Below are 24750 nucleotides of genomic sequence, written 5' to 3'. Positions count from 1 at the left end.
GTTAGATAGGGTAATGCACCCTGGTGCGTGCACTAATACCTGAAGCAGATCCATTCACCGCCAAACCCAAAATATGTATTTACATATCCAGGTAAATATTTTAGTACGTACTTAGCCCCTGAAGAGACGTGGGTGAGAACATTTTTAAAAATATTATTGCGATCCCTTGCAAAAAAAATGTTAAAAATTAAAATAAAGATAAAAGATGTTAGCTGTTAGACTATTGTGAATACATATAGCCTACACTCCATTCCTCTGACACACACATAATAAATACTTAGATAATATGCATTTATATTGGTTAGCGAGGGCTAGTTAGACCATTCTGAATACGTATAGCCTTGTGACACTCAGTAAGTCTTCTGTCACACACAGTACATAAATACATAATGTGTTTATTTACTCATGTGTATGTGTTAGTTAGAGAGGGACAGCTAGCTAGACTACTGTGAATAGCCTACTCACAGTCATTCCTTTGTCACAAACTGTATCTTGCTAGCTATATCTTATGCTCAGCAATTTGTGCACAGGAGCAAATACTAATACATATGCCTAGCATTGATAGCTATACAGCTGCCGGGGTAGCAGGGTTGATGACTGGGTTGCCAGACTGGGGAACATTCCCCTAAATGTAGGGGTTTAAAAACATTATTTGGGGAAGTATTACAATAAAAATATGTTTGGGTCAATGACAGATGGGGGATTTTAAAAGGAGGTATGGGGGAAATTGTGAGAAATTTGTATGGGAGTCAGTTGAAGATGGGGATTTTTGAGGAGTTTGGATGTTGAACTACCAGTTGCTTCCTGGAATGATCAGTTTTGCGATTCGACCTGCTTATGTTTCACTGTGAACTTGGCTTTAAATATAAAGATGTCAGCTGGCTAGACTAATCGATCAGCTTTACTTTGAACATTCCATTGAACAAGTAACAGTAAACAGATGTGCTAGCTACATCATACGGCCTCATAGAATTGCGATTAATAAAGGCTAACATCACACTAGCCCTTGCTTCGTGTAAGTCCGATCACCACTGCAGTGAAGTTAACAGTCAACTGGCTACGATTCCTGCGAGAAATGTGTAGTCACGCTGAAGTGCACACGTGTCGTCCATGATCTAAAGCTCCATTTTGCACTGCCTAAAGCTACTCTTAGCAACTAACATTGGGAAATGAACATGTCATTATTTTGATCCAGTGCTCAAACATTTGGAACATTTGCTTAGCTTTTAATTCATTATTCAGCTGGGGGATTGCAACATTAGCCACTTAGCATGCCAAGAACTAGATAACATTAGCTGGCCTAGTTAAGAACCCATCTGATTAAGAACCTATCGCTTGCTGGCTAGCCAATAACCAACCCATTAGCAGTTGCTAGGCTTCCTGTTGTAGTATTTGTTGGATGAATGAGGATGATGGTTGTTTCATTAAACGTTTATTGACACAAACTGGGATTCATCATTGTATGTACAGAGGTTACCCATGAGACATAACTAATGTAAGAGACTGACAAGTGCATGAAAAAATGTATTCCATTTAAGCTGTCAGAACAGCACCTCAGATCACAAAAACAATCATTCAGAAAAAAGTTTTAAATTCCATATGTAATGCACTTACACTTTTGGTATATCCAATACTTGCATCTTTATGGGTCTTTTGTCAATGTAAGAATTTCTGTAATCCCAAATGCCCCTGCTCATATTCAAGTTAAGACTGTTAGCCAGTTCAGGTTCCATTTTCAACTCAATCTGTCAAGCATCAACCTGAAACTTGGCCGGCATATCTGACCACCCGATGCTGTCTTTACATATACTATTTTGTTCAGTAGGCATTTGGTTATCTGAACAGCGATAGGTTTACTTTTAAGTCAATCAAGTTACAGAATGAATTAAACAAGACTGTCACCTGTCAAATGAGCCATCATTGCTGTCTGTGGGTCCTGCCATTTGCTAGTAACCTAAGTGCATATCTGCCTCCACTCCCTGTGCGTAATGCAGATTGTGCTGACAAGCAGAGAGTGCATGCAGACTGAAGCGAGCTCGCTCTCAAAACAGCTTAGCATTGTACTATGAAATGAATTCATAACTATGGTGGATCGAAGAAAAGGTTTTTTCACTGTGATAACAGTAATTGAAGAGCTCGAAAAAGCAAATCTCAATTAGAGGAATTATTTCCATATTGAGAAAGTTCCGATTGGTTTGGAGAGTGTGCTCTAGACCATGTGAGAGCCCTACTGGTGGGCATGTAAGTTTACTGATGTGAATTTAGTGTTCTCCTTATTATTTCTTCTTATTCCACATCAAGTCAACATCTTGTACGCTACTCAAACTACAGTTTTTCAGCAACTGAAATCTTTTTTTATCTCATAGCTTCACCTAGTTGCTTGTGCTTTTCTTGTCAGTAGTACAAATATTTTTGAGATATTTACCATTTTTGTTTACATTTTTTATTCATATTGTATTTATGTTTACCAAGAAATTGTCCCATTAATAAACACTAGTGGAATGTTCGGAATGTGAACAACACACTTGCAGCTGACATTGCAATCAGCCACTGCAGCAGCAACAGATACAGACCAGACCGTCTCTTTCTTTTGCAAAGCTTCTAATGGATGAAATCTCTAGCAAAGTGAGTAACGGCAGCAGCAGCAAAGCAAGTTCAACTCAAACTAATATTAGTTTTCTGTTATAATTTCTTCTATTTCCTGCCAGCTACTGTAACATTGGTATTTCAACATTTAGCATAATGTTAACTGCTGTAAGAAATTAACTCCCAAAAACATGTTCACCTCAGTTGTTAATTCAAAATATGCGATTTTGAGAGCAGAAAACTTCTTTTGTAGTGTAGATAACCTGTTCAAAACGTTATCTAAAATGTGCAATTTGGAAAGGTTTTGTGATGTCTTGGTAAATCCATTGCAACATTTCACTGCATTTAGTTATCTGTATAACAATCTGTGAATTCTTTGCTGATGTGTCATTTTATTACTGTTTTACATTCCCGAATGGCCCAGAAATACTTTCAAACGATTATTGCAGAAAACAAAAATAGAAAAAACAAATAAAAGCCTGTGCCGAAATTGGCTTGCTCTCTCCCTTGGCTAAACGCCAGGTTTGCAATGGGCAGGGTTCATTGGGTGTTAGTTATGCAACAAACCCTTAAGTCCAGTGAAAGTCTTCTACATGTAATGTGTAAATAATGCTCTTGCCACTTTTGTGCACGCTAGGCAAGCTAAATTGAAAATGCCTAAGCATTGCCCCTTCTCTGGATGTAGACAAAGCAATACATTCTTTTATTTTGCCAAAAATGAAGAGACCCACAAGACTTGGGTTTTAATTCTGGAGCCCACAGGCACTCCAGTATTACAATAACCAGTGCAGTTAGTATTTGCATTGCCCATTTTCTCAGAACAAAAGAACTTTTCGCAGAATGTGCTGGATCGGTAAGGATGCCTACCATTAGCCAGCGACAATTAAAACGTTTTCAAGCTAAGACATGTGGAATCAAAGCCTGTCTTTATGTGGGTGTAATGTCCAGAGTTTGAGACTGCTATAGAGCGTAATGTTAGTGTACAGTAGCTCAGTGTTACAATGCTATTACAAGTTGAATAATCTTCAGGTTTAATTATATGATGGGAACGCCTAGTTTATGTTGCTTTCTTTCATTTCGTTGGGTACCGCATGGGACAATCTGCTCTAACCAGCTCTCACCTAGCTAGCGATGAGAAACGGTTTACATACTGTATGACGTGTCTTACAGGTATGAATGTTAATGAGCGCAGGATACACACCCAACCTGCCCATGTCTGCTAAACAGGTCGCAATAATCTAACCGTGTCTATTACTATTCAATGGTTCTAATTCGGTTAAAAACGTGAAAGAAGCATTAAGAAGAAAATCTGTTGTCACTTCTGGGGAATATAACAAAAATCTAGTTTCCTGGACCTTTAAGAGCACTGCAAACCAGGTGGAAATGGCCTTTTTAAATGCTTGGGGTTAAGGGGTTAAATAGAGTCAATTTAAGTCTATTTAATTACCTTTGATCACCAGGGAACTCTCCTCTGAATTTGAGTGGAGGTTCCATTGAATCATCACTCTTCATAGACAGACAGCTGGGTACAGGTGACCCTGCTCTTTCTACCTGGACCCTGTGAACAAAACATAGAGACAGAGAATCCAGTTAAATTCATCTTCTTACCATAGCTCTATGTCACTGCACATCTGGCGATGACATAATAAACCCCACATACACCTGAATGTGATATAATACACCCACCTACACCTGAAAGGTGACAATGACACTGAAAGGTATATTTCCCTCCTGCCCCCTAGTGGTATGGGCAGCAGCACCCACAGAATGGGGACAAAGTAAAGATTTGCAATTTATTAAAGAAGGGGCTTTAAACACGTCACAAATTCAAGCTCAACGGCTGCAACAGACTCTCTATTGGCCAGCAACACCACTCGCTCCCTTATCAGCGCTAATGGCAATAAATGTCAGTAAAACAAAAGGAGTCTCCCCATCCCCTAATCACTCATTGCACACTAACCCACATCATGAAACATGTTTTTTATACTTTCAACAATTACTTTGCCTCTCTTATTTTTTCATGAAAAAATGTATTCCATTTAAGCTTTCAGAACAGCACCTCAGATCACCAAAACAATCATTCAGACAAAAGTTTTAAATTCCATATGTAATGCACTTACACTGCAGTCACTTTTGGTATATCCAATACTTGCATCTTTATGGGTCTTTTGTCAATGTAAGAATTTCTGTAATCCCAAATGCCCCTGCTCATATTCAAGTTAAGACTGTTAGCCAGTTCAGGTTCCATTTTCAACTCAATCTGTCAAGCATCAACCTGAAACTTGGCCGGCATATCTGACCACCCGATGCTGTCTTTACATATACTATTTTGTTCAGTAGGCATTTGGTTATCTGAACAGCGATAGGTTTACTTTTAAGTCAATCAAGTTACAGAATGAATTAAACAAGACTGTCACCTGTCAAATGAGCCATCATTGCTGTCTGTGGGTCCTGCCATTTGCTAGTAACCTAAGTGCATATCTGCCTCCACTCCCTGTGCGTAATGCAGATTGTGCTGACAAGCAGAGAGTGCATGCAGACTGAAGCGAGCTCGCTCTCAAAACAGCTTAGCATTGTACTATGAAATGAATTCATAACTATGGTGGATCGAAGAAAAGGTTTTTTCACTGTGATAACAGTAATTGAAGAGCTCGAAAAAGCAAATCTCAATTAGAGGAATTATTTCCATATTGAGAAAGTTCCGATTGGTTTGGAGAGTGTGCTCTAGACCATGTGAGAGCCCTACTGGTGGGCATGTAAGTTTACTGATGTGAATTTAGTGTTCTCCTTATTATTTCTTCTTATTCCACATCAAGTCAACATCTTGTACGCTACTCAAACTACAGTTTTTCAGCAACTGAAATCTTTTTTTATCTCATAGCTTCACCTAGTTGCTTGTGCTTTTCTTGTCAGTAGTACAAATATTTTTGAGATATTTACCATTTTTGTTTACATTTTTATTCATATTGTATTTATGTTTACCAAGAAATTGTCCCATTAATAAACACTAGTGGAATGTTCGGAATGTGAACAACACACTTGCAGCTGACATTGCAATCAGCCACTGCAGCAGCAACAGATACAGACCAGACCGTCTCTTTCTTTTGCAAAGCTTCTAATGGATGAAATCTCTAGCAAAGTGAGTAACGGCAGCAGCAGCAAAGCAAGTTCAACTCAAACTAATATTAGTTTTCTGTTATAATTTCTTCTATTTCCTGCCAGCTACTGTAACATTGGTATTTCAACATTTAGCATAATGTTAACTGCTGTAAGAAATTAACTCCCAAAAACATGTTCACCTCAGTTGTTAATTCAAAATATGCGATTTTGAGAGCAGAAAACTTCTTTTGTAGTGTAGATAACCTGTTCAAAACGTTATCTAAAATGTGCAATTTGGAAAGGTTTTGTGATGTCTTGGTAAATCCATTGCAACATTTCACTGCATTTAGTTATCTGTATAACAATCTGTGAATTCTTTGCTGATGTGTCATTTTATTACTGTTTTACATTCCCGAATGGCCCAGAAATACTTTCAAACGATTATTGCAAAAATCGTTTGAAACAAAAAAAGAATAAACAAATAAAAGCCTGTGCCGAAATTGGCTTGCTCTTCCCCTTGGCTAAACGCCAGGTTTTCAATGGGCAGGGTTCATTGGGTGTTCGTTATGTAACAAACCCCTTAAGTCCAGTGAAATTCTTTCTACATGTCATGTGTAAATAATGCTCATGCCACTTTTGTGCATGCTAGGCAAGCTAAATTTAAAATGCCTAAGCATTGCCTCTTCTCTGGATGTGGAGAAAGCAATACATTCTTTTGCCAAAAATGAAGAGACCTACAAGAAATGAGTTTTAATTCTGGAGCCCACAGGCACTCCAGTATTACAATAACCAGTGCAGTTAGTATTTGCATTGCCCATTTTCTCAGAACAAAAGAACTTTTCGCAGAATGTGCTGGATCGGTAAGGATGCCTACCATTAGCTAGCGACAATTAAAACGTTTTCAAGCTAAGACATGTGGAATCAAAGCCTTTCTTTGTTTGGGTGTAATGTCCAGAATTTGAGACTGCTATAGAGTGTAATGTTAGTGTACAGTAGCTCAGTGTTACAATGCTATAACAAGTTGAATAATCTTCAGGTTTAATCATATGATGGGAACGCCTAGTTTATGTTGCTTTCTTTCATTTTGTTGGGTACTGCATGAGACAATCTGCTCTAACCAGCTCTGACCTAGCTAGCGATGAGAAACGGTTTACATACTGTATGATGTGTCTTACAGTTATGAATGTTACTGAGCGCAGGATACACACCCAACCTGCCCATGTCTGCTAAACAGGTCGCAATAATCTAACCGTGTCTATTACAATTCAATGGTTCTAATTCGGTTAAAAAATGAAAGAAGCATTAAGAAGAAAATCTGTCGTCACTTCTGGGGAATATAACCACAATCCAATTTCCTGGACCTTTAAGAGCACTGCAAACCAGGGGGAAATCGCCTTTTTTAAATGCTTGGGGTTAAGGGGTTAAATAGTAGTGTCCATTTAAGCCCATTTAATTACCTTTGGTCACCTGTGAACTCTCCTTTGAAAGTGAGTGGATGATCCACTGAAGGATCACTCTTCAGAGACACACAGCTGGGTACAGGTGACCCTGCTCTTTCTACCTGGACCCTGTGAACAAAACATGGAGACAGAGATTCCAGTTAAACTCATCCTCTTACTGCAGTTATAACTCACAGCACATGGAGACAGAGCTTCCAGTTAAACTCATCCTCTTACTGCAGCTCTAACTCATATCACATTAAATATCTGATTCATGCATTTGTACCTCTTCCTCTCACTGCTGAGGGTTCCTCCTTCGGTCTTTGGCTCCTCTGAGAGATTCATTTTAGAAACAGCGCCCCCTATCTAAGGAGACAGGAACACATCAGACCAGACTGGACCACAAGTGGCTTCCAACCCAAATTAGCCTGCAAACACACAACATGAGCACACACTGAGCACTCGCTTGGACACACAGAAACACACACACACACAATATAGCATGGTTTTGACGGAAGTAATGCAGAATTTAAATGGGCCCTGAACATGTACTATACAGACATCTCAAAAGGAGTGGTGTTACCCTTGATATGAAGCTTGCGTGCGTGTGTCCAGAAAAAACACCAGAGTGCACTAGAAACAGTGTGCCGAGGCTTGATTAGTTTCTGCCATAAACACGTGATCAATGACGTCCGAAGCTTCATTCGGTACACACAACCGTGTGACCGCTTTGGTAACTGACTCAAAGGAAGCAAAGCTTTGGCGCAGGTTTCGTGGGGAGAGCAAGCAGTTCGTGTCAGTCGTGAGCTAGTGAGTCACAGTGACTGCTTTAAGAATCTGAGACATTGTGCAGAGATGGAACCAGCCAGGAACAGAGAGCGGTCTGTAGTTTTGGAGCATTTTAAAATGATATCAGCAACTAAGCTTTGTCCTCCTGAGACCCAGGTGAAAATAGGTTAAAAATGACATTTTTTCTATGTTTTTTGTGTTATAATATATATAGCAATACAAATGTATAAAAATGCAAATATAAAAAAATAAAAACAATCAGTTAGGAATAATGCTTTCTAAGTGCAGTTTTACTTAATATTACTAAAATTTAAATGAAAAAAAAAACTAATTTTAACTCTGGAAATAATTGGAAAGACCACCAGGTCCAAGAACATGTAATCTCACATCCAAATTTATGACATTTAAAGACCATAATGTATTATAGACACAGAGACAATTAAGCTATCATGAAGGCTTGAAGATATAACTAGAAATGTTACATCCTCCACAGAGGACAAACATGAATGTCTTTGTCCCAGAAGGATGAGAGAAAATTATTATATTGGGATGGCAGGTATGCCATCCTGCCAAGTTACGCCTTGGCGGGGGCATGCCCCATACCTACACAGCACCGAGAGTTTGGCACTTTTCAGGGTTCCCCACAGAAATAACCACAACAGCCACAGACACTCAGCCCTTAAAAACATTAAATTCTATACATTCTGACCCCATTTCAACAGACAGAATTTATAAACAACTTCACATGTCCACACAATAAAGCTCCAAACTAAGGGGATTTTGCGTTTTCTCCTTCTTCTTCTTCTTCTTCTCATTCTTATTTTTCCTGCCGCCAATCCCACTAACAACATGTCTCCCCATTGGACATTTTACCGACATCAGCCAAACCCTCATCCTCACGACCCAATCAAAAACTTACATACACACGCAAAATACCCATACCTTTTTACTCTGAAACATTTGCAGTTTAAACAGCTAATCTGCCTGTGGCCTAGTGGATAAAGTTACAGTCTTGGGAACATGCGGTCGCAGATTCAAGCGCAACTAGGGACATGTTTCATTAACCTGCTTTTACCCTCACTAATAATTGTCTACTACTTCTCAATTATTGCTTTTGCACCATATCTACCCGCCGTTCACCGAACGTATACACTGCATTATTACCTACCGTCTGCACGTTCAGTTATTAACCGGCTACAATACTGCAAAGCCATATGGATTCAACGGGAGCTCTTCTGTGCTTACTGGCCTGTGTTCTTCTTTAAAACCACGGACAGGTTTGCTAATGATATTTCACGCATTGCATAGCTATGTCACGGTGCTGCACTAACAAAGTCACAGACTGGTAAACCTCCGGTTGAAGGATGAATCCTGCCTTGCCCTCAGGCAGATAATTTCCTCTTTTACACTAACGTTTTCTTACGCTTTTATATTTTCTTTACCAAAACTCACTCACAGCCACCCATATGCATTTCCTGACAGCAAATGTATTCATTTTATTAAAAAGTTACACCACTTCACCACTGTGCCATTTCTACTAACTATATTAGTATATTCACTTGGCTACCATACAAAACCTTCTTATCAGCAAACGCCACGTTTCTACATTCATGTTACCTCGCCCTGTTCTCTATCTAGCCACATACAAACAATTACTACGTATGTACGTTCTGCAACTCCCCATTAAAACATTACATTTAAAATCATGACTCACTCATAATTATAACTACTAGTACTAAACATGAGAAAAGCACATCAGTGCAATAGATTTCACATTACTTAACCCTCCACTTTCACAGTTAGTGCTTCATAGCGACTGTTATATATACCATACGATACGGAAACTAAGCTCGCTCATGGTCACTACATTTACTTCGCACTACAGTCTGTGATCATGTCAACCTTCACCTACATGCCCATTCTGCTAAACACATATTGTTTCAACTACGCAATTTCATCATTTCATCATAATTTCTCTCATACTGTTGTTATTTTCTCATATGCAAAGCCTGCTGGGACATATGCGTCGGCTCCTATTCTCCACTATCAAGTTTTACGGTTCTAGCTTAGCAAAACAGCGAAGAGGACTCCCACCTGCAGATAAGCCTATCAAAATGCCTTATAAACCTTACAAACACTAAAAGTGCATCTCCACGAAATAACAGACAACAGAGCAGGACAGCAGGGTACACAAGTTGCGACCTAGGGAGCTCTAAATCTACGGGCTTGCTGATTCTTTTGTCAATCAAGGCTCGTTGGATGGCCGTCAAATCCGTGAGTACATACACTGGCCATATTTCACCTGCTTTTCTGATGCGTTTACACTTATACGCCACCGCACCCTTTGTCACAGCCACTGTTTTACATATATAGCAAACCGAAACTGCTAAACCGTACACGCTCATCAGACTGTACAAATTCACACAAGCATAGCCATAATCCACAACCGTTTCGAACAGGGTCAGTTCGCATTTCTCAATCTCATAATAAAACGCTTTGCAAAAAGAATTGACATCTCATAAAAAACACGTTTTCAACGTACAAAAATGCCAAGTTACTCAAAAGTTTTGATATCAAAATGACGCCAAGTTATGGTACTACAAACAATATAGGCTATCTTGCCTCACCGAAATTACATAAGATGTATTTCAAAGCAATGCTACCCAATATTTCCTCAATTCTCAAGCCATTCCACATAGCCTTTTGGCATGGAGGTAGCATCTTATTTTGGAGTATCTAATGTAGCAATTAATAGAAACTTGGTGACCCCCCGATGCAACCAAGTTCTGTAATTCTCCAACTGTGGCCACTGGATATTTCTTTGCTCCCTGAACCATCTACCTCACTGTGCATTGGCTAAGATAACTACCGTCATCTACTGGGCAGGTTTAACACTACTCCAGGGGCTTTGAAATTATTCATATTTGGTCTCACAGTAGTAAGTCGTATATTTCTTTGTTTAGTTTTTGACCCATTTCCTTATTTTTGAAGGTCAACAACCATTGTTTTTCTTCATTTGTGAGTTTGTTGCTTTATATGAAAAATTGATTTTGTAAGCACGTTGCCTCAGTTCTATACTCCAGTGAAGCAGCAGGCCATGGTAGAGGACAACACAGTTCCTTGGGCCTGAGATCAGCTTAATGTCTTATATACATGCTGGTGTAAACTTTACTCTGTTAGATTTTATTTTTAACAATCTTTATGAGTGCTAATCATTGTGACCCCTATAAAGTCAGTATCTGAGATGCATGTATTTTGCTAGTAGGCGTATACGATATGCTAGTGACAATTTATAGCCGACTGATATCCCTGTTATTGCGTTTCATGTAAAATTTTGAAACATTTGGCAACGTTAACTACCCATGCTTCCAGTCAGTGTTTCGACCGCACATTTACCCATAAACAACCCCCGTAACATAGAAGAACATGCTCGTGAGAAATCTTCTTGGAAAATATCCAAAAACGACCCAAATCAATAATTCATGAAAGTAGATCATTATTTTTTTCTTAAATAGCCCAATTTTATCTCAAAAAAGTCATTGTATAATGTGTTTCCTGTTTCTAAGTAGTTGTAATTCGGTTCGAAATCGCTGCAGTACAATTTATGTTGTATTTTAATTTCAACTTCAATCCAACTCAGGCAAAATGTAAATTCAGTTTGACGTGGTGGCTTTGAAATCAGACGCTTACGTGCTTTTAAGTAGACATAAGCCGCGTTTCCACCGCAGGAACTATACCCCGGAACTAGGAACCTTTTGAGGAACTCGGTGCGTCTCCACCGCAGGAACTAGGGTCTAAATTTAGTTCTGGGGGCTTTGTTTTACCCCCAAAAACGTTCCTGCTCGGGGGGTAGTACTTTCCGAAAGTACAGGAACCTTTTGGGTGGAGCTTGCAGCGCTGAACATTTCTGATTGGTCGAGTACTCGCAGCATTTGTGTTGTATTTATTTTCCGTCATTACCCGCCATGTTTGAAAATATGCAGCGGCAAACCAATTTATTTTCATAATAACTTCAAATCAAACTTGTACGTTATGCGGCGCAGTAGCCTAGTTTTGGTTATAGCCTGTCAACGTCTTGGAATTATAACGTGTGCTCTTCTGTTCTTTTCTTGCTTTAGTTTTATAAAATGCTAAGCATTCGTGCTGGGACAGCATATTACGTAGGCTACCAAAACATTCAAACGGATTAATTCGGTTGCTGAATATTTTCTTCCGGATTTTCTTTGTTAGCCCGTTGTAATTGACTCAAAACGTTTGATACAGTTATGTGAGGTATGCGGTCGTTCTGCATAATTAACATTGATGATACAGTACAAGCAAACTGGAAATCACCATCCGCACTTTTTATCCGCGTAAACTAACAGGTTAATTCTAGTAATCTTCCCTTTAGCTTTTTCAGACTGCCGTAATTTTACTGACATTTTTCAATTCCACGAAAAGACCAGGAAGACTATGGACTAATTTATGGTGCATGGTTCGCATCTGGAGGGCACACTTCGCTGCTCGGCTAGCAGTAACTTCGAAGGAAAGCAAACGGTGGCTGTACCACTACTAATTTACATTTTCACGCAAGTCCGAGTTTTCGTTCTATTCTTGTCATTTTGCCATTAGCCTATATGGAATTGACGACGAGAAAGTAATCAAACAGCAAATTGTTTACAACGTGTGCATGTTTTCTGCTGTTGTTGCCAGTTATACATATAAATGTGAATGCATTCTGTCGCTTTGGATGTCAAGACATGAAAGCGAATGTTCGCATAAAAACATAATGAATGTGTTTGAGAGGATATATGAAAATCAATAAATACAAAAGTAACCATATATAGTCATTGTTGGTAACCCGTTGTATAAGTGGAATAAACCCCTCCGGGCTGTCCCGGTTATTAGAAAATAATGTAGGCTACTTCGGTGGTAGTATGGGGTTACGGAAGAAATCATATGACAGACGGACCGACGACAACGTTGCTTTTTCATACGTCAGTGGGCTAATTTGCCTAATCTTCGCGGTACTTTAGACCCCGGTGGAAACGCAGACAACCATTGGCTGAAGGAACCTTTTAGTTCCTGGTAAAGTAGTTCCTGGGACTGAAAGTTCCGGGTAATTTCGGTGGAAACGCGGCTCTACATGCACAGCTACATGCTCCCACCTTGTGGTTTACACAAGAAACGGCGTCTTAATGCAACTATAACCGCAGTTCTTATCAGTTCTTGCTACGATTAAAGTAGTTGAATTTATTAGGGGTCCAAGCAGCGAAGCTGGTGGAACCCTATTGTATTTGTTAGGATTATTAGGGGTCCAAGCAGCGAAGCTGGTGGAACCCTATTGTTTTTGTTAGGATTATTAATAGGGGTCCAAGCAGCAAAGCTGGTGGAACCCTATTGTTTTTGTTAGGATTATTAGGGGTCCAAGCAGCGAAGCTGGTGGAACCCTATTGTATTTGTTAGGATTATTAGGGGTCCAAGCAGCGAAGCTGGTGGAACCCTATTGTTTTTGTTAGGATTATTATTAGGGGTCCAAGCAGCGAAGCTGGTGGAACCCTATTGTTTTTGTTAGGATTATTATTAGGGGTCCAAGCAGCGAAGCTGGTGGAACCCTATTGTTTTTGTTAGGATTATTAGGGGTCCAAGCAGCGAAGCTGGTGGAACCCTATTGTATTTGTTAGGATTATTAGGGGTCCAAGCAGCGAAGCTGGTGGAACCCTATTGTATCTGTTCGGATTATTAGGGGTCCAAGCAGTGAAGCTGGTGGAACCCTATTGTATTTGTTAGGATTATTAGGGGTCCAAGCAGCGAAGCTGGTGGAACCCTATTGTATCTGTTAGGATTATTATTATTATTAGGGGTCCAAGCAGCGAAGTTGGTGGAACCCTATTGTATCTGTTAGGATTATTAGGGGTCCAAGCAGCGAAGCTGGTGGAACCCTATTGTATCTGTTCGGATTATTATTATTATTAGGGGTCCAAGCAGCGAAGCTGGTGGAACCCTATTGTATCTGTTAGGATTATTAGGGGTCCAAGCAGCGAAGCTGGTGGAACCCTATTGTATCTGTTCAGATTATTATTATTATTATTATTAGGGGTCCAAGCAGCGAAGCTGGTGGAACCCTATTGTATCTGTTCGGATTATTATTAGGGGTCCAAGCAGCGAAGCTGGTGGAACCCTATTGTATCTGTTAGGATTATTATTAGGGGTCCAAGCAGCGAAGCTGGTGGAACCCTATTGTATCTGTTAGGATTATTATTATTATTATTATTATTATTTTCCTCCGCTAAAAGTGTCTGAGGCTCAGCAACCATAAGTCCTAGAGCAACCAAATTTGGCAGGTGGGTTCCTATGGCCCCCCACTACTCAGGCACTAAAAATCAACTATGTCGGCCAGATGGTGGCGCTATAACAAAGGGTTTTGCGTAAAAGGCCATAACTCCCACACCATACGTTAGATCAACACAAAACTTCATCGACCTATGCATCTGAACGTGCTCTACAACTTTGCCATTGGCCCCACCTATGTCCGCCATATTGTTTGCCCGCCATTTAGACTTTTTTTTTTTTTAATCAGTGAGGGGACGGTCTGAACGTCGGGGAAGCAGTGGAAGACAGTGCCAGACATTATTTGAAGACAGTATCGGGTGAGTTCGTTTAGTTGAATCTGTCATTATGCTGAGAAATAGCTAAACCATTTTATTGATAGGTTCTGAGTTTCTGTGCAAACGCGCGAAAACACGCTGGTATAATGAAACAATGACGGTAGCCTAATACATATATAGTCCGCTTCGTTCCGTTGCTACCATAACATAACGACCTACAGCTGCAGTTTCTCGCTGCAATTACTAATATTGAATATAAACAAAAGACACAATTCATGCTGTAAATCGTATTCTCAATTTAATTTCTAAATTGACTGTAAGCTTAGGGTTGTAACTAGGTAGTAGTTCGTAGGTGACTTAACTCGTCTTAACTATTGCTTGTATTTTTGCATAGACTGCGTTGTTGCTGTTCTTGTTTGTGTTAGTGTTAATCAGTTTAACCTACAGGGTCCAAGTTGAACTATGCGGTTGTTCCCTGCACTTAGAACGGTAGGCTACTGCCCTCTAGGGTTTTCGACACACTTTTTCCTGGTTATGGTTATACATTTTGTTGTACGTCGCTCTGGATAAGAGCGTCTGCCAAATGCCTGTAATGTAATGTAATGCAATATTCTGTAGCAACAAGATAAACCCGACATTAGCCCTAAAATATGCCAATGCAGCAGTGGAAACGCTGCTCACTGAATAACGAAATAAACGAGACAAATTTTTTTTTTAATTATACCATGTCATTCTACAGTCAATATCTGGGACTAAACATTTAATAAATATACAATCTTACCATTTTATTGATAGGTTCTGAGTTTCTGTGCAAAAGCGCGAAAACACGCTGGTATAATGAAACAATGACGGTAGCCTTATACATACATAGTCCGCTTCGTTCCGTTGCTACCATAACATGACGACCTACAGCTGCAGTTTCTCGCTGCAATTACTAATATTGAATATAAACAAAAGACGCAATTTATGCTGTAGTCTGCCAATGTCTAAATAAATAATACGGTCCGTTTGAAGGCAATATCGGGTGAGTTCGTTTAGTCTTTAAATCCGTCATTATGCTGAGAGAAATCGTATTCTCAATTTAATCTCTAAATTGACTGTAAGCTTAGCGTTATAACTAGGTAGTTGTTTCGTAGGTGACTTAGTCTTAACTCGTCTTAACTATTGCTTGTATTTTTGCATAGACTGCGTTGTTGCTGTTCTTGTTTGTGTTAGTGTTAATCAGTTTAACCTACAGGGTCCAAGTTGAACTATGCGGTTGTTCCCTGCACTTGGAACGGTAGGCTACTGCCCTCTAGGGATTTCGACACACTTGTTCTTGGTTATGGTTATACACTTTGTTGTACGTCGCTCTGGATAAGAGCGTCTGCCAAATGCCTGTAATGTAATGTAATATTCCGTAGCAACAAGATAAACCCGACATTAGCCCTAAAATATGCCAATACAGCAGTGAAAACGCTGCTCACTGAATAACGAAATAAACGAGACAACGTTTTTTTTTTAAATTATACCATGTCATTCTACAGTCAATATCTGGGACTAAACATTGAATAAATATACAGTCTTACCATTGGTTTTACGCGTAGAGATGTCCCTTTTGCGAATGAGCGGTCATATATTGTCTTGGACAATCCGTTTGCGAAATATATGCGCATTTTTGATCACTGGGTAGGCTACGTTCAAAAATAGCTGTGCGTAATACCACACCTGTTGCTTACAGTGTTGTCGCCCTTTTTAGGGCAATTTGGCTTGATTGACAATTCATTTATTCAGTAGGTGAGAGTATAAGCTTTCTAACGATGTATAACATGTCTGATTTTGCTTTTGGAATAGCGTTTTATAGGTCAGCGTAATCGAACATTTTCTTATCTGCCAATGTCTAAATAAATAAAACGGTAGGCTGCTCTGTGCGCAGCACGCAGGTCGCGAGCTGATGTTTCGTCTTTTGTTTCGTTTTTTCTCAATGTCCTATTTATTCTTTGAAATGTGTATTTATGTGTTATTATTCTATCTGTCTCTGAGGCGCTCTGAAATGTGCATTCTCTGCTAAGCTGAGCCATGGATTTGTATAGGTTTGTGTCTGATGTAGTGTTGCACAGTACGACACTTCAGCACTTTTTCGGTACTTAAAAAAAAAGACACGGTTTGGTATTAGAATTTTCCGACGTTCGGTAGTTTTGCGTCAAATGTAAAAGCCAGGGACATGTGTCTCCCGCATTACCGATTGAGAGGATGAAAAGTGTAATTTGTCAGAATCTTCGCTAGAAGGCAGTAGCAACTAAGGTTGGCAAGTGAGGTGACCTGCGCTTGTGCATTTTTTCGTTGTTGTTTGATACAGCGCAAGCTTAGACTCAGTTCACTTCAGTAGCAATAGCTGTTCTAATTTGTAAATATTTTATTATAGGAAGATGCTGTATTGTTATTGAAATATGATGTTTTTAGATATATTTTAAAGTGAAAGACCTGTTTACAGATAATTTACTTTACAATTGTTTAATTTTTGAAATATATTTAATACAGTTTTCTATGGTTTAGTGTTGTAACACTATAGTCCTATGCTTATTGATATGTTGAACAGGCTTCGACTTAAAGGTTGTTAATAAACCAGGTTTTTAATAAACTGTTCATTCGAAAATGAGGTCATCCCTTGTGGACATTATGTTTCTGATCTATTAAGGTAATTTCAGTATCATTTGGTACCGAGTATTGAATCAGTATCGTTTCAGTATCAATTATCGTGATACTAAACCTGGTATTGGTATCAAAGTCAAAATTTTGGTATTGTGACAACACTAGTGTGACACCTTTTTTAGTTGCGGCATGGAAGCGCTGCAGCTGTACATACACACTGGGCCATCTAAGTGTTACGACATGCCATCCAAGTCTTACAACATAGTAAAGGCCTTTATGGGAAGCGGCCAGAACACATCCATGGCGATGCAACTAAGTCGTTCGACAGCGTCTCTTAGCACAAAATAGGCCATAAGTAATCCATTTTTTATACAATCATCATGATGTTCAGTAGATATGTTGGGTGAAGGTATATGATCATGAGGACGAAAGCATTTTAAAATCGCTCAATAGGGGGCGCGATGGTGCCAATGCTTGGACCCCTCCCAACTCCACTTGCGGCTTTAATTATCTTTGAAACTTGTACGAATTCAATAGAACAGAATGAATTGGTAAGGACATGGCCACTAGGTCTTTGTGAATTAAAACTAGTCAGAGTTGGGTAGAAATATGTAAACGAATATCCTTTAAGCATATTGTAGCATGTTCCTGTATACGGAAGCTAATGTCTCGTTTCAACTAATAGAAGACCAGCTATGAAAGCTCCATAGGTTACGTGAATTAACTACCAACAACCGACTTTAACATGGCAGACATCAAGTTAATGTGTCTTAATCCAAACTGTGAGTACAGAGCAAAAATAACATTTTGACTTCACAATCCGCGCAGTTAAAATGTTCGGTCTGTTTTTGTTACAGTGGCAGATGCCATAATGTAGCCGACGACAGGCCTGTAACTTCCGTCATATCCAAATAGGTAAAATTATCATGAAATACCAAATAAATGCTAAAAATAAACGTTAAACTTTTTAAAAGTCATTTGAAAGGGTATTTTTTGTGTTTGGTCCCAAATGGGGAATTTGAAAAAACATATTACTCCTTGTCTACTCCTCAGGCGCCATTTTATTACCTGTTTTATTTCACTAAATTACGCGTTATTGCGATCATAGTTGCAGATTCCTATTCCTCCAAACACTCCTTCTCATCAAGCTTCTATTCTCCCCATCCCACGCCAAAACAGACTACTTACTCCGTTCTTTTATCCAGTTTTATTCCGTTTTACTGCATCCTCTTGGTCCTCCGTCTTCAAAATGACGTTTGAATTTGAAACAGTTTCACTCTCTCTTTTGACCCTTTTAAAAAATCTTTTTTTTTTTTTTTACTTTTTTACTGGTTCAAGCAAGTCTTTTTATTTTTATTGGTTGCATTCATTTATTGTAGTCAATTAGTTACCCAGAAAAGACAAACATTCCTTGCATGTAGACATTTGCCTAATTTTAACGTCTACATGTACTAAGCCTATTGAACAATTCTACAATTCCGTTTGGGACTTAAATTGTTCCAATATATTGGTACCATCTGTAAGCTAAACCCGCAAATAAGCCTGTTCGAGTGTAGCGAACAACATTGTAAGAAATGTTCTTTTTTCAAAATGCACAATATGACGATGGACAGAAAATTTAAAAAATAATACAAATAAACCATCTGTCTCCCTCAGTGTCCCTGACACAATCACACAATGTTTTTGGCGAGTAGTTTCTGTTATCACGAGGCTATTTGTTATCTCTATTCTTAACAGTCTGTTCTTGTTTGTAAATTTAGGTGTAAGGTTTGTTATTATGTACGTTTTGATATGTGCATCTCCAATCGTTGACTGTTAGTTTTCTTTTTAAGTCAATTTGTAAGGTTACTTGTCATTTGTTGTTTGTATGTTTTTCATCATATCTGTGTCTGTCATTAAAAAATAGGATAAAAACAGGAGCTGATTTTCCATGGAGCTTGCACTTTCCACATTCAAAAAGGGGGGGGGGGGGTCAAGTCCTCTCTGCATGGAGCTAGAATGTTCCCATATCCGTGCTGGTTTCCTCTGGGTACTCTGGTTTCCTCCCACACCAAAGACATGTATGTCAGGTTCAGTAAACTCCTGCCATTGCCCTTGGCCAAGGCCACTGCACTGTGGCTGCCCACTAAAAGTAGTTAGAATGAGTCAAATGCAGAGGATTCGTTATTCTTATTCTCATATAAAGACCATCATGTATTATAGACACAGAGACAATTAAGCTATCATGAAGGCTTGAAGATACAACTAGAAATGTCACGTCCTCCACAGAGGACAAACATGAAAGTCTTTGTCTCAGAAGGATGAGAGAAAATGATTATATGAATAAATACAACAATAACCTTTTATTTCAATGACCTGATCAATGTTGCATGAGCACCTCCTCTCCCCATTTAATAGTTATTACTCCGAAGTTTCAAGGTGGACACAATGCTGATGACTATCTTGTATAAGTCTTTTATTGAATCTCTTTTAACCTTTAATATGATCTGCTGGTTTGGTAACCTAAATCTTAAGTACAAGAGTTGGCTGGCCAACATTGTAAAATTAGCTGGCAGGATCATCTAATACAGCTGACCCCTCCCAGCTGTATCAGATAGGATCTATAAGGAAGGCCCAGTCCATTCTGAGGGATTCCCAGCATCCCCTGTTCAATCAGTTTGTATTACTTCCCTCAGAGCGCAGATATACACCGATCAGCCACAACATTAAAACCACCTACCTAATATTGTGTAGGTCCCCCTCGTGCCACCAAAACAGCTCTGACCCGTCTCCACCTCTGAAGGTGTCCTCTGTTATATTTGTATTTCTGTATATATTTGTATCTACTGTATATTTGTATCTGATATTTTGTATCTACTGTAAATTTGTATCTGACTGTGTTACTTCATTGTCTTTTATGCTGCAACAGTGCAAATTCCCCCCGGGGATCAATAAAGTACACTACTACTACTTATTACATTATTGGTTTTTATTACATAAAAAAGTTGAAATGGATTACATTATTGGGAGTTATTACACTGTTGGTAGTTTATTACATTATTACTTGCTACAGGGCTATAAAAAGCCAAGATATTGTTAAAGGGTGAATTATTTCCACATTATTTTAAAAACTCTCGACAGGTCAGAGCGGTTTTGGCAGCACGAGGGCGACCTACACAATATTAGGCAGGTGGTTTTAATGTTGTGGCTGATCGGTGTAGGCTCCCTATTTTAAAATAGGATCCCTATGTTAAAAACAAACAGGATTAAACACTCTTTTATCCCAAGTGTCACTGGCTTTCTTAATAAGTTACAGTGATATGTTTTGCAATGATTTTAATGTTTATCTGTTGTCATAAATATAGTTATTGCTATTTATTATATACTATGCTGCAGTACAAATTGCCCCATGGGGACAATAAAGACTCTAACTAACACCAAACGTATATCCTTTGTGTTATATACCGGCACATTTATTCGGAATACCCCCTCATTAATGCAAATAGGCTACTCCTAACCGCACATTATGTGGCTGTAACTCAATATAGACATTACATTACATTACAGGCATTTGGCAAACTCTCCTATCCAGAGCGACTTACACAACTTCTCTTTTGTCGCATATTTTTAATAAATTACATCCATACAGCTGGATATATACTGAAGTAATGCAGGTTAGCTACCTTGCTCAAGGGTACTACGGCAGTGTCCTACCTTGGACTCAAACCTGTGACCTATAGGTTACAAGGCCAGCTCCTTACCTATTAGAATGGGCAAGATGTGTGATCTAAGCGACTTTGACTGTGCCAGATGTGGTGGTTCCAGCATCACAGAAACAGCTGCCCTCCTGTGATTTTCATGCAGTAGTCTCTAGAGTTTACATAGAATGGTGTGATAAACAAAAAACACATTGTTAATGAGAGATCAGAGGAGAATGGGCAGACTAGTTCAAGCTAACAGAAAGGCCACAAATGAAATAACAGCTATGCTTGTCCAAAGAGCTCAAATGTCATCTCTCAGGACCACAGTAGATGAGACAAAGGAGACTATTTAGATTCTTGAAACTGTCAATTACTCCCAGTAAAACCATTTTCCTGAAGCCATTCCACATAGCCTTTTGGCATGGAGGTAGCATCTAATTTTGGAGCATCTAATGTAGCAATTAATATAAACTTGGTGACCCCCCGATGCAACCAAGTTCTGTAATTCTCCAACTGTGGCCACAGGATATTTCTTTGCTCCCTGACCCATCTACCTCACTGTGCATTGGCTAAGATCACTAGCGCCATCTACTGGGCAGGTTTAACACTACTCCAGGGGTTTTGAAATTATTCATATTTGGTCTCACAGTAGTAAGTCGTATATTTCTTTGTTTAGTTTTTGACCCATTTCCTTATTTTTGAAGGTCAACCACCATTTTTTTTCTTCATTTGTGAGTTTGTTGCTTTTGATGAAAAACGGATTTTATAAGCATGTTGCCTCAGTTCTATACTCCAGTGAAGCAGCAAGCCATGGTAGAGGACAACACAGTTCCTTAGGCCTGAGCTCAGCTTAATGTCTTATATACATGCTGGAGTAAACTTCACTCTGTTAGATTTTATTTTTAACAATCTTTAAGAGTGCCAATCATTGTGACCCCTATAAAGTCAGTATCTTGGATGCATGTATTTTGCTAGTAGGCGTATACGATATGCTAGTGACAATTTATAGCCGACTGATATCCCTGTTATTGCATTTCATGTAAAATTTTAAAACATTTGGCAACGTTAACTACCCGTGCTTCCAGTCAGTGTTTCGACCGCACATTTACCCATAAACAACCCCTCTAACATACACGAACATGCTCGTGAGAAATCTGGGAAAACATCCAAAAACGACCCAAATGAATAATTCATGAAAGTAGATCATTATTTTTTCTTAAGTAGCCCAATTTTATCTAAAAAAAAAAAAAGTCATTGTATCATGTGTTTTCCGTTTCTAAGTAGTTGTAATTCGGTTCGAAATCTCTACAGTACAATTTATATTGTATTTTAATTTCACCTTCAATCCAACACAGGCAAAACGTAAATTCGGTGTGACGTGTGGCTTTGAAATCAGACGCTTTCGTGCTTTTAAGTAGACCTACATGCACAGCTACATGCTGCTACCACGTGGTTCATACAAGAAACGGCGTCTTAACGCAACTATAACCGCAGTTCTTATCAGTTCCTGCTACTATTAAAGTAGTTGAATTAATTATCTTTGAAACTTGTACGAATTCAATAGAACATAATTAATTGGTAAGGACATGGCCACTAGGTCTTTGTGAATTAAAACGGAGTTGGGTAGCAAATATGTAAACGAATATCCTTTAAGCATATTTTAGCATGTTCCTGTATACGGAAGCTAACGTCTCGTTTCAAATAATAGAAGACCAGTTATGAAAGCTCCATAGGCTACGTGAATTAACTACCGACCACCGACTTTAACATGGCAGACATCACGTTAATGTGTCTTAATACAAACTGTGAATACAGAGCAAAAATAACATTTTGACTTCACAATCCGCGCAGTTAAAATGTTCGGTCTGTTTTTGTTACAGTAGCAGATGTCATAATGTAGCCGACGACAGGCCTGTGCCTTCCGTCATATTCAAATAGGTAAAATTATCATGAAATACCAAATAAATGCTAAAAAAATAAACGTTAAACTTTTTAAAAGTCATTTGAAAGTGTATTTTTTGTGTTTGGTCCCAAATGGAGAATTTGAAAAAACATTACTCCTCGTCTACTCCTCGGGCGCCATTTTATTACCTGTTTTATTTCACTAAATTAAGCGTTATTGCGATCATAGTTGCAGATTCCTATTCCTCAAAACACCCCCTCTCATCTAGCTTCTGTTCTCCCCCATCCCACTCCAAAACAGACTACTTACTCCGTTCTTTTACTACTTACTCCGTTCTTTTATCCAGTTTTATTCAGTTTTTACTGCATCCTCTTTGTCCTCCGTCTTCAAAATGACGTTTGAGTTTGAAACAGTTTCACTTTCTCTTTTGACCCTGTTAGAGTGTAGCGAACATCAACGTCACTGCAAGAAATGTTCTTTTTTCAAAATGCACAATATGACGATGGACAGAAAAAAAAAAAATAATACAAATAAACCATCTGTCTCCCTCAGTGTCCCTGACACAATCACACAATGTTTTTGGCGAGTAGTTTCTGTTATCACGAGGCTATTTGCTATCTCTATTCTTAACAGACTATTTTTGTTTGTAAATTTAGGTGTAAGGTTTGTTATTATGTACGTTTTGATATGTGCATCTCCAATCGTTGACTGTTAGTTTTCTTTTTAAGTCAATTTGTAAGGTTACTTGTCATTTGTTGTTTGTATGTTTTTCATCATATCTGTGTCTGTCATCAAAAGAATAGGATAAAAACAGGAGCTGATTTTCCATGGAGCTTGCACTTTCCACATTCAAAAAGGGGGGGGGGGGGGGGGTTCATGTCCTCTCTGCATGGAGCTAGCATGTTCCTGTATTCATGCTGGTTTCCTCTGGTTTCCTCCCACACCAAAGACATGTATGTCAAGTTCAGTAAACTCCTGCCATTGCCCTTGGCCAAGACCACTGCACGGTGGCTGCCCACTAAAAGTAGTTAGAATAATTAATCCTCTGCATTTGACTTATTCTTTCTCTTTGAGTCACTAACATGTCCTTGTTTTGATGCCTGGCAGATTTTATAGACCTTTCTGAGTTGTGTCTAGAAGTTTTATACGACAGGTCATTGCCAGAATTAAAAGATGAAATTTTTATTCAGTGCAAACAGCTGCAGTTTATTTGTAATAACATGTTTACTCAATGGATAATCAACTGAGTTTCCAACTTGATCCAAATTGACTTAATTATTAACAATGATTTGTCAAAAAAAGGCCTTTAAAATATCATCATCAGCAGACATGGTATCAGTGACCTGTAACCAAAAGAATACATACTGGCCTGTAACTGTATGATTGTACATAGTGTATCTGTGGCTATTATTTGATGTTACAGTCGATAGAGTTACACTTGTGAAATCAGATCTCATGATCAGATTCAATGAGAAAGAATACAAGGAGGAGCCATTTATGATTCAGTAGCCCTTAAATCTTTGTGGTATGAGGACTATGCAGTGTAAAAGACACACATTTACACAGTGCACAGTGTAAAACACGAATACCCCTATACGGACAATTGGGGGTATGCATTTATGGACCACTTTATTTGTCAATGATTTCTTGTATTCTGAATCTAGTCACAGAAATCTAATTTCAATGACAAATATTGTGATCACTGTGACCATGTACTCCAGATGAAGAAAGAACTACTATTTCTGCCTACAGATTTTAAAAAGCCAACACTGAATTTTACACAACATAGAAGGTCCCTTAAGAATAAGAAACGTTCAGTGTTCCTGTTCTTGCTGAAACCATGCAACCATTTATGATGTCTGCAACAATGACAATATGATGACACTCGTAAAGCAACAGTAATACACTAAAAGCTAATCTTCATGCTGATGCCTGTGACGCTCTGACCAGAGAAAGCTCCTGTAATCCATCTAGTGACAAGTTATTACAAGGCTAGCTCTCAGAACTCTCAGAACATTACTGCTTCATGTACTTGC

The 24750-nt window shown here is 38.8% G+C and overlaps 1 protein-coding gene and 1 long non-coding RNA gene across 2 annotated transcripts in view; one reads left to right on the top strand and one right to left on the bottom strand.

Moving 5' to 3' along the window:
- LOC118215092 overlaps positions 1 to 20914 on the bottom strand; it is an 800072-nt gene extending 779158 nt beyond the window's left edge. The window contains exons 1-4 of the mRNA XM_035395528.1: positions 20872 to 20914; positions 7411 to 7490; positions 7143 to 7253; positions 4034 to 4144 (exon numbers count right to left, since the gene is read on the bottom strand). Coding sequence (XP_035251419.1) covers positions 4034 to 4144; positions 7143 to 7253; positions 7411 to 7469 — 281 coding nt within the window. The 5' untranslated portion in view covers positions 7470 to 7490; positions 20872 to 20914. The remainder of the gene's footprint in view (positions 1 to 4033; positions 4145 to 7142; positions 7254 to 7410; positions 7491 to 20871) is intronic.
- Positions 18336 to 23152, top strand: LOC118215133. Its single transcript, XR_004762772.1, has 3 exons — positions 18336 to 18345; positions 19788 to 19790; positions 23071 to 23152. It is a non-coding gene; the product is annotated as an uncharacterized LOC118215133 (long non-coding RNA).
- Positions 23153 to 24750: the final 1598 nt, after the last annotated feature.

Source organism: Anguilla anguilla, chromosome 16 (genome assembly GCF_013347855.1).
Source record: "Anguilla anguilla isolate fAngAng1 chromosome 16, fAngAng1.pri, whole genome shotgun sequence".
Taxonomy (NCBI): domain Eukaryota; kingdom Metazoa; phylum Chordata; class Actinopteri; order Anguilliformes; family Anguillidae; genus Anguilla; species Anguilla anguilla.
The sequence above is the reverse complement of the archived record's forward strand: the minus strand, read 5'-3'. Positions and strand labels throughout refer to the sequence as shown.